This window comes from Arachis ipaensis, chromosome B8 (genome assembly GCF_059453495.1).
Source record: "Arachis ipaensis isolate K30076 ecotype BB chromosome B8, ASM5945349v1, whole genome shotgun sequence".
In the NCBI taxonomy this organism is placed as follows: Eukaryota; Viridiplantae; Streptophyta; class Magnoliopsida; order Fabales; family Fabaceae; genus Arachis; species Arachis ipaensis.
In genome coordinates this window covers 139,558,043-139,568,923 of record NC_142443.1, presented here as the reverse complement: position 1 = coordinate 139,568,923, position 10,881 = coordinate 139,558,043, and the positions used below count along the sequence as shown (strand labels likewise).

General features: G+C 39.0%; 3 protein-coding genes across 3 annotated transcripts; 2 read left to right on the top strand and 1 right to left on the bottom strand.

Annotated features, from left to right (window-relative positions):
• Positions 1-1,732: 1,732 nt before the first annotated feature.
• Positions 1,733-2,132, bottom strand: LOC148550066 (uncharacterized). Its single transcript, XM_088496522.1, has 2 exons — positions 1,905-2,132; positions 1,733-1,816 (listed from the first exon to the last, which is right to left on the bottom strand). Exons 1-2 carry the CDS (start codon positions 2,130-2,132, stop codon positions 1,733-1,735), a joined length of 312 nt encoding a protein of 103 aa, XP_088352648.1.
• Positions 2,133-6,280: 4,148 nt separating this feature from the next.
• Positions 6,281-8,277, top strand: LOC107611751 (uncharacterized). The gene is made up of 3 exons (XM_016313646.2): positions 6,281-6,869; positions 7,094-8,086; positions 8,177-8,277. Exons 1-3 carry the CDS (start codon positions 6,281-6,283, stop codon positions 8,275-8,277), a joined length of 1,683 nt encoding a protein of 560 aa, XP_016169132.2.
• Positions 8,278-8,316: 39 nt separating this feature from the next.
• On the top strand, positions 8,317-9,000 carry LOC148550065 (uncharacterized). The gene has a single exon (XM_088495920.1). It carries the CDS (start codon positions 8,317-8,319, stop codon positions 8,998-9,000), a length of 684 nt encoding a protein of 227 aa, XP_088352046.1.
• The last annotated feature ends 1,881 nt before the right edge of the window (positions 9,001-10,881 follow it).

Here is a 10,881-nt window from a genome sequence, read left to right as displayed (position 1 = left end):
AATACAACAACATATAAAACCAAACGCAAATTAACTCTTCTTAATGCTTCTTCTTCCGGTTCCTGAAAAAGTAAAGTTGTAGGGGGGTGAGAACCTAACCACACGGTCTCACCACGGAATTTTAAAGTTGTCATAAAAAGATATTTAATAAGAAAACTGTTTTCAAGTTCAGTGATTATCATTGCCTTATGAATCTTTTAAAGACCAATAGGTAGTCGTTCAAAACCTTTTCGAAGAAGCAATGTCTAATTTTTCAAAAATCCGAAACCTTTCCTTTCTTATAAGAGAATCTCAATCAGAAACTAACCACGTAATCAAACAACACAATCATTAACTCAGCATCAAAGTTCATTCTCAAATGTAGCACACCAGGATAAACAGAGGCAAGACAGACAAGGAAAGCACAAGTAGGTAGCAGTTACAGCAAATAGTTTAAGTAGCAGTTACAAACAGTTTAGCAATTAGGCAGACCAAAACAATTTTAAACCCAAGCAAAGCATACAAATGCATATGATGCATGCCTGTTCTATGGCTGATAAGGCTCATCTGTCGGTTATCCAACCAACCCGACAAGTCTGAATTGTCCTTAGACTGTCCCCCGACGTGCATCCCCAAGAGTCTATGCATAGCTTTTTCTCAAATAATCAATATTGCTCAATGGGGTAACATTCCCGGGAATTTATATAGTGCCCGATCACACTTACGTCGTAGGGTCAACAGAGTATCGAGTTTTCAACCTGGTACACGTGGTGGCATGCCACGGCACTTAATCCAGGGAACCTCGTATCTCAGATATTTCAAATTCATTCAAAAACCATATTTCAAAGAAAATCCTCATCAATCATCATCATCCTTCTTTCCATCCTGTCCATTAACAATCGTAATTCAAAACATAATTATTTCTTTGATAAATAAATCAATCTTAAAACGTATAATGTTTAAAAACAAATCTTTTTAAGTAATTACTTCAAATAAAACTTAAAATTTCAGCAACATCTCCTCTAAAACTCGAACACCGCCACCCTTTTCGGGTCCCATCCAAACATTTCTCAAACCTTTTTTCTCAACCATTTCCAAATCTCAATCATTTTCCAAAATTCAACTAGTTCCAATATCAAATTATTTTCAAATCGAATCAATTCCAATAATAAACTCTTTTTAAAATCAAAGCAGCTAAAATATTAAATCATATAAAATCAGACTAACTCAAAATCAAACCTCTTCAAACCACTTTTCATCATAACCAAGTAAATAAATTTTCAAACCAATTTCTTATCAACAACCGTACACCACTCAAGCAATCAAGCAACCAACAATTCAGTCTAACAAACCATCCCATCCACAGGACAAGTATAATCACAGAAATATATCTTTTTGCATCAATATCTATTTATAACAACTTTGTAATATAAAATAGATTTTTAGAAAAAAACCCTACCTCAATAAGTCGAAACTATAGACCAAACACGTCACTAAAACTCTTTTCCTCTCGGCCCGACATTGGTAACAGCCGCAACTACAGCTCCACGGTATCCGCACCCACAGCAGTAACTTAAATTCACCAACGTGCAGCAACCGGATCTCGATCCTAAAGCATTAACGTCGTAGAATCTTAACAACATATAATAGAACAGCGACTGACAGAGTTCGAAATTGAAATAAGGAATAGCTTACCGTACTAGAGAGGAGCGACTAAACCGAGCAGCCGCAATGAAGATAATACTCGCTACAATCAACGGCTCAGAGCAAAGGCGGCAGTAGTGAAATGGTAGCTCTGACAGCGGCGTACGACAAAGCAACTCACGATAAACAATCCCTGGCACAAACAACCTCAGCAACAACTCTTATAGTAACCAGGATTTTGACCGACAATAAGAGAAAACCAGAACAGAGCTAGAGTTTACCAAGAAGGTGGCGGCTCCAGCGGCGGTTTCCGGCGACCAGAGGTACGACGGTTGTTCCTCAGTGACAATCGACGGCGGCGGCTGAAGCTTCATCGACGGTGACTTGGCAGTGGCTTGAACGGCTTCTCCTCTGTGTGTGCTCTGTTTGACGGCGACGGACTCAGAGGCGGCGGCAACGTCACACGCAGCAGCAGTTCGTGATGATGACGATGGCGGCGTTGGCTTCATGGCGAGGAGGACGGCGGCGACGGGGACCCGCGGAGACAACGACGGACGCGAGGGCAGGGATTCTCCTTCCTCGCGCACGCTCTCTACTCTCAGATGACAGCACGACGACCCAACAGCGGCGGCGGTGCTACAGTGGCGCGACGACTCCTTTTCCAACACTAGCGATGATGGCGATTCGGGATGAGGGCGTCGGCGGCGGCGGCAGCAAGACACGAGGCAGCTTCTCTCTCTCTCCTTCCAGTCGCGGTTTCTCTCTCTCTCTCTCTCTTTCTAAATGACTCGACGGTGACGGTGGCTCCCAGCCCCGCCGGCGCCGTCCCCTTCCATTCCCCCTCATCCTCTCAGCTCTACCTTCCTCCCGTGCCCCCTTCTTCTTTCTTTCCTTTTCTTTTGTTTCTTCCTTGCGCAGGTTAGATTAGGAAAATTGAAATGAATGTGGCGGCTAGGGTTTGGTCAGAGAAGGGAAACATTGGCGGTTGTTAGGGTTAGGTTAAAAGGGGTTAGGGTTTTGTGTATTTGATTTTAGGATTAGGGTTTAATTTGGAAAAAAATGTGAAATTAGGAATTTTTGGACAAATTGGAGTTTTGTTAAATTTTAATAAAATTAAGAGATATTATATTAAATTAAATATAAAATATTCATCTTTAAAATACCTTTCAATTACAAATTTATAAATTAGTTTCGATTAAATGCTAATTAAATAAAAATTGGAGACAAATAAATTAATTCTCCTTCATTTATAAAATAAGGTTAAAAATATAAATAAAATTATTTGATCTTTTGGGTTGTTGATGGCTTTTGTCGAAGATGATTAGGAATTAGTTTATTTTATCTATTTAGTACTTTTCTGTTGAGACGTTGATGCTCCACCCAAGGTTGCGAGAACCGGACCGGTCAACGAACCGGTAAGACAACTGGTTCACTGGTTTAATAGTCCGACCGGAGTTCAACCGGTTTAATTAAATATTAAATAAAATTATTAAAAATTAATATATGTAATGCTTGATCACCATCTAGTTGTTCTATCTTCAAAAATAAAAATTTTTGATTAGTAACAACTACAATTTACAAACACAAATTTACACAAATTAAATATGACCAATAACTAAATATTGATTGTTGAACATATCTACAGAAAATTTCTAATCACATCAAGAAGCCAACAATGCAGGCAGCATCAAAAGTTCAGAATAGAAAATTATCAATTATATTAGGCATCAAAAGTTCAGAAAACAAACTCAGAAATCAGAATCCATACAATTAGCTAATTAAATCAACAATTAACAAAATTAATAAGTACCAACAAAAAGTAACAAAATTATTTTTAAAGAATTAAAATACAAAGGTCTTCAACAATCAACTAGAAAGGGCTAATTCCATAATTTCTAGCCTTGAAGATGCCCACAGCCTCATCAAGAAACTTAGCAGAAAAAGAGAGAACTTGGAGAAATAAGGGAAGAAGCTCGACTGCTCGAGCGTTCCACAGAGGTGAAGGAAAGGTCTCGGTGAGAGGAGGTGACGGCTGAGCAGTGGAACAGAGGTGACGATGGAGAGACGTTCGCGGTGAGAGTGAGACGAGACACGACGGCGGGGAGAAGAGCTCCGCAACGGCCGAGCAATGGAACAGAGCTGATGACGGAGAGACGTTCGCAGTGAGAGTGAGACGAGATGCAACGGCGAGGAGAAGAGCTCTGCGACGGCGAGAAGAAGAGTTCTACGACGGCTGGTTGTTGAGAAGAGCTCCGCAACGGCCGAGCAATGGAACAGAGGTGACGACAGAGAGACGTTCGCGGTGAGAGTGAGACGAGACGCGACGGCGAGGAGAAGAGCTCTGTGACGGCAAGGAGAAGAGCTCTGCGACGGCTGGTTGTTGCTGCTGAAGTGTTGAAGATTGAATTTGGGGCTTGGCTTCCTTGCTTCTGATTTAGGGTTAAATGGGTTAAATAGGGTTGAGATTGAGAGAGAGGGAATCTGTTTCCTTTATATTAAAAAAAAAAACTAAATGGGTAAAATGACGTCGTTTGGGGGAGTAGTCAGATAAGAAAAACCGAAAAAAAAAATGACCGGTCCAAACAGTTCACCGGTTAACTGTCGATTTAACCAATTTTTTGTCAATCGATTTTTGAGCCTAACCGGACCGGCCTAATGACCGGTTCCCGATTAATCTGATTGAATCGGTCGATTCGGTTCGGTTTTCAGAACAATTGCTCCACCTTTTTGTGTTGAGCTTTTTATTTCAAAAAAAAAAAAAGAATATTCATCTAAAAGTAATAATATAAGAATGTGTGACTTGATAATATACATCTATTAATAATAATGATTTAAGAATGTGTCTTGACAATGAACAAGAATATCCTAAATTTAATTGTAGTTGATAAGTCTTCTGATTAATAATATTTGAATTTCTAGTTTTTTTCATATCTAAAGTCGATGATTATGTTAAATAGAATTTAAGTGAGAATGAAATACATTTTTTTAAAGAAGCAATGTTAGTATACAACTTTTTTTATAATTAAGTTCAATTAAGTTGGTGCAAAATTTAGTGAAAGAATATATGTATATGTCACTACTGTTTTTTAAGAGAACAAAACTTTATTAATATAGCACATAAAATTTTGCATACATTACACAAATCTTTACAATATAGCACAAATTTTTACTGTAAATATATTTTGTTAGTTAGACGAGTCAATGTTATGTGTATGTAATCCTCAAAATTTTTCTATGCTACGTATAAAAATTATGCTATGCAACAAGATTTTTGTGTTGTATACCAAAATTTATGTATTGTACGTATTTTATTAGTTAGATGTCAATGTTTTGGGCCTGTGGTTCTTAAAAAATTTTTGTGTTGTATACTAAAATTTTTATACTTTAATTTTCTAAACATTTATAAGAAAAGAAGGAGATGATGATGATGATGATGATGATGATGATGATGATGATGATGATGATGATGATGATGATGATGATGATGATGATGATGATGATGATAATAAAAGAGGATGAGAAAAATAAAAGGAGAAGAAGATATTAAACAACATTAAGAAAATTACAACCCTAGTGACAATGACGATAACGACGACTGTTGGATCAGTGATAAAAGAAAAAAGAATATAAAAATAAAAAGAAATAGTGACAATATTAAAGAAGAAAGAAGTACATAAATAAATTTTTATTTTTAAACAAGTTGATTAAATTTGATTATCCAAAATATTTGGACATCTAATATTTTTGTTTTTAAAATATATTCATTAAACAAACTTGTAATAACTCTTTAAAAGTATTTGTTTTATAGAAATTAATTATAATTTTTTCTATAAATTTTTTACTATTATTATTAATTACTTCAATTGTATAAGAGGATGAATATAGCTACTCACAAACCATTGTTCAAATCATTGACAACTCTATTTAAGAGTGAAGGCAAAATTCAATAACAAAATAGCTAGTGGATGGGTTGTGCATTGTGGAGTTAGTTTGAGTAGTATGGCGGTTATTATATGTATGAGGACTCTACTATTCAGTTGTGTACACACTCTTGTATTCTAAATTTACAATTAAATGCAACACTTTCTGGCTGTTTTTTTTCGATATGATAACGGAATGTGAGTAACGCAGCGTTATGGAAGTTGTGGGTGTTATACAAGGCTGTGACGGCAGAATGCTGAAGTTAGTGGGGATGAAATCAGACCGTCCGATTTATTTCTGAGGGAAAGATAGTCTAATCGGACTGACCGATTTTGGGTTGGTTTGTATATGATTCATAAAATCGGACGCACCGATTTGTTGCTACTCGAATCCAAGAGACCACAAATCGGTCCCAGGGATTTGTGGGTCAGCAAAAAATTTTGATCCTTAGGAAACTAAATCGGACCCACCGATTTGCTGCAAGGTAAATCAGCTGCTGAGAAATCGGTGGCAGCAATTTCTAGTGCGTGGAAATTTGTGAATGAACCGGTCGGTCCGTTCAATTAAGCGACTCATGCATACATAAACGAAGATTGTACCCAGAACCCCAATTCTTCTTCTTCTTCAATCCGTGAGTGTCTGCAACCTGGTGATGTTCTTCCTCTTCTTTCATTTTTCTTTATTTTTGTATATTAGATTTTATTGAGAGTGATACTGTTTAAAGTAGTTTGATATTATGGATGATAGAGTTATATTAAAAATTTATTGTTATGGACAGATTTTGTTAGAAACATATGAGGGAGTTCAATTTGTATGTCAAAATCTAGTAGATATTGTTATTCCGTTCACATTGTCATTTGATGAATTGAAAGGTGTGATTTGTGAGAAGATACATTCAGAAAGATCAGAAAGAATATCGTGTATTTTGTACAGGTATCCTTTACCTGTGTTTGGTGGATTCGTCCATTTTCAGACGAAATACGTGACAAATGAAGCGAGTATGCAGGAAATGTTTTCAATGTATATTGAGAATCGCCGGCGAATATCGTGCATCGAGTTGTATATTGAGTTCGAGCAATTTGAAGTGGACCGAAATATTGAAGTCGAAGATTATGATAGTGGTAGCGATGAGGATTTTGAAAGTAACTATGAGATCGTTGGTCCAGGTGAAAACGAAGATGGAGCTGACGGCCCCATGAACCCAGATGTGGCGGAGGTTGCTAATGCACTAGCAAACTCGCTTCCGTTTCAGGAGCCTTCTTTCATGCGGTCGTTGGATTTGGAAGCGATGAATGCAGCTGAGTTTCCGCAATATATGAATGCAGGTATGCCGTTAGTTACCATACCATTTGATTCATATATTAATTACTAGTTCTCTATGTAGATAGAATAGGGAATGTAAAGACTATTATAGGAGGATTTTATTTGTTAAGATATATATATATATATATATATATGTATGTATGTATGTATGTATGTATGTATGTATGTATGTATGTATTTAATGATTATTTATGAATATATATTTCCTGCGGTGTGATTGTGGCAGAGCTTCCTGTTGTGGCCGACGGTGAATTTACGGTGGGGATGGAATTCAATTCAAGGGAGGAAGTAATCAAGGCAATGAAAGACTATACCATCCGTAGAGGGGTAGACTATCGGGTTTATGAGTCGAAACCGACGACATTCTATGCTAAATGTACACATTATGGCAAAGGTTGTGATTGGCTTATCAGGGTTACGAAAATGCAGAAGAAGTACTGCTGGGAGATAAGGAGGTACAATGGTAGTCACACTTGTACCCGGTCGAGAATTTCTCAAGACCATTCGAAACTGGACTCCAAGACAGTTGCAGAAGCAATTAAGCCGTTGGTAGAGGTTGACCCATCTTTGAAGGTGAAATCAGTCATTACAGAAGTCCAGTCAAAGTTTAACTACACCATCAGCTATAGGAAAGCTTGGTTAGCAAAGCAGAAGGCGGTTGAGTCAATTTTCGAAGGTTGGGAGGCATCGTATGAAGCTTTACCCATATGGTTTGAGGCCATGTGTCACAAGGAGCCGTCAGCAGTGGTTCACTTTGAAACAATGGATGCGTACCAGGGGGATGACTTGGTTCCTGATATCCGTGTACTACATAGAGTCTTCTGGAGTTATTACCCTTGTATTAGGGCCTTCAGACATTGCAAGCCAGTAGTGCAGGTGGACGAGACTCATTTGTATGGTAAATACAAGGGTTGTTTATTGGTTGCAGTCTCACAAGATGGTAATAACAACATCGTGCCTATTGCATTTGCCATAGTGGAGGGGGAAACCTCTGATGCATGGTACTTTTTTCTAAGTAACCTTCGTCAACATGTGGTCACACGTGATAGTGTCGGACTTATCTCTGATCGACACGATTCTATCAGGTCAGCTATTGATCGGAGTAATGGGGCTTGGTCTCCTCCCAGAGCTTTTCATATGTTCTGTATCCGGCATATTGAGTCGAATTTCTTGAGGAAGTTCAAGGCACCGTACTTGCAGAAACTCATCGTCAATATCGGTAAGTTTAATTACGCGGTCTAGTCCACTGTTTACTAAGTAAATTTGGGTCGATAGAACGTGATTCATTGATGATGGTTTTTTATCGTAGGGTATTCGAAGACGATACGGGAGTACCAGATGCGCTATGAACGATTAAAAGAACGGGGTGAGGCTTACACCAACTGGCTTGACCGCATCCCACGTGAGTAGTATGCTTTGGCATTCGATGGTGGATACAGATGGAGACATATGACCACCAATCTTGTGGAGTGCATCAACTCCGTGCTGAAGGGTGCACGCAATCTCCCGGTCACTGCGCTTGTTAAGGCTACATTTTACAGACTAAATGAGTTGTTCACTAGGAAAAGAGCCGAGGCTGAGGCTCGAATTAATGCTGGACATGTGTTCTCTGAGATGGTCACCTCGAAGCTGCATGCAAACCAGCGAGCATCGGGAAACATACAGGTGAGCTGTTTTGACAGAGAACATGAAGTCTTCGAAGTTCATGAGATGCCTAATGGGGTTGAGTATGCAGTTGACCTACGCCAACAGCGGTGCGACTGTGGTGAATTCCAGGTTGACCGAATTCCGTGTCGACATGTTCTAGCTTGCTGTGCAAATCAGCGGTTGGATTGGCAAGTATATGTTCATGACGTATACAAGATGGATTCAATTCAAAGAGTATACAGGGCGAGGTTTAGACCACTGGGAAATCCTACAACGTGGCCTGCTTATCGTGGTCCACGATTCGTTGGCAATCCGTTCCTCAGACGGGTGGCCAAAGGTCGGCCTAAGATGACCCGCTTCTTGAATGAGATGGACACTTGCATGTTGCGTGGTCCTAGGAGATGCAAGCAATGCGGTGCTGAGGGCCACAGCCGGAGTAGATGTCGTCAGCGAGGTGGTCCAAGTGCGGGGGCACCCGGAGAGTAGAAGTGACTATTGTTATATTTCATCTTAATTTACGTTGCTGCCTGACATTCACAGTTTGATATATCGTAAGGAAGTGACTATTGTTATATTTATTGCTAGATGTATTAAATTTAAACCAGTTTGACATTCGAAGTTTTATATTTTTTTATCCTTTTAAATATGGATTCACATAGTAACAACATATAGTATACAAATATATTAATATATTGATATTGATTGTGTTATATTTTTTTTTTGTTCATTAAATTGAGAAAGTATTTTGTACTAGTGAGTAATTAGTAATTTATTATCTCATTTTGCACCATAAATTATATTTAAGAATTGATATTTAATTATTATTAAAATAATAGTTCTTTAATTATAAAAAATAAAATAAAAATATCTATAATAGTCGTAGCAGCATGAATAAAAATATCGATCATTACAACCTAATTAAAATAGCAAAGTAACATCAATCAAAGTAACAACAATGTAAGTAATAGAACCAATCCAAAAATAGCAATACTAAATACTAACAGCAAACTAACTAAACTAAGTAATACAATGTCCCTAATTTTATACACAGTCAACATTAAATAGTAACAACACCCTAAGTAATACAACCAACCCATAAACCTTAATTAACAACATGAAACACATCATTTTCTCGCTGCCCACTTTAAACCTGTGCATAACTTTTTGCACTTCTTGGCAAGCTTGTTAAATGGGGAGGGGGTATACCGACTAGCACTCCGACGTGGCGGATCTTCTCTAAGATTGTAGCCTTTTCCTTTTTCACTTGTGGCTGTACCTATCAAAATACAATACATACAATGAGTGGAACTAATCAAATATAAATTCAGCATCAATGTATAACCCATGGAGACTGGAACTAATCAAATATAAGAATATATAATCAAAATTTTACGTTACCTGCACTAGCCGTTGGATTGTCAGCGCGGTCTTCATCAGCTTGGTCGGCCGGATCATCAGCGATGTCATCATCGTCATCCTCGGAATCATCCTCGTCCTCATCCTCATCATCATGGTTTCCATCACTCTCCGGATGGTCTACTAGATAGTCATCAATGTCATCATCAACTCCCATATTACTCTCCTGAATTAGACTCATCGGAATATGCCCCTTGTTTCGAGTCTGTATAATTCCTCCCGCGGCTTCAGCACTCCTACTCAAATCAACAGACATTCTGTCTCTAGAATTATCAGAGGAAGTGCGATCCCGAGGTCTCAAATCCAATGACCTCCTAGGTTGAGTAACACCACCCGAACGTGCCCAGTGGTCGGCGGGGATGTCCGCATAGTTACCTGAATATGAGTGACCTACTCCTGAACTACCCATGAAACCAAGCAGCTGGGAGAACGATCCTTGCTCCCCTGTCTCAAACTGTGGACCACCCCAATACTGCTGATGTATAGGTACTGACGGTGAAAGATAATCAGACGGTTGCGTGTGAGGAACATATGGAGCAAAATACTCAACATCCTGCTGTGCTTGTGGCGGTGGAGGTGACGGGGGGGTGAAGGTGGATGTGGCTGTGGCGCTGGTTGTTCCTGTTGATTCTCTTGAATATCAACCGGGGCCCTTCTGGATTCTCTTGTGCTACAAGGTCAGACAATTGCAAGTGATCACCGAAAGCTCCTCGGTACCAATGCATGTAAGTGTCCAAGGAATAATGTGGAGGACCCATTTTATCAACTAGAACGTGACTGTACCGGTTGGTCCACTCCATCACCCAGACAGAGTGCATATTTGCCCAATCTTGATTTTTAGGCCCAGTTAGTACTTCACCATGTGATGCACCTAGATCCCGCGGCTGATCAGGGACACCCTGATTCAAGCCAAATTGCCTCCTGATTCTATCAGTTGCATGCCACTCGACG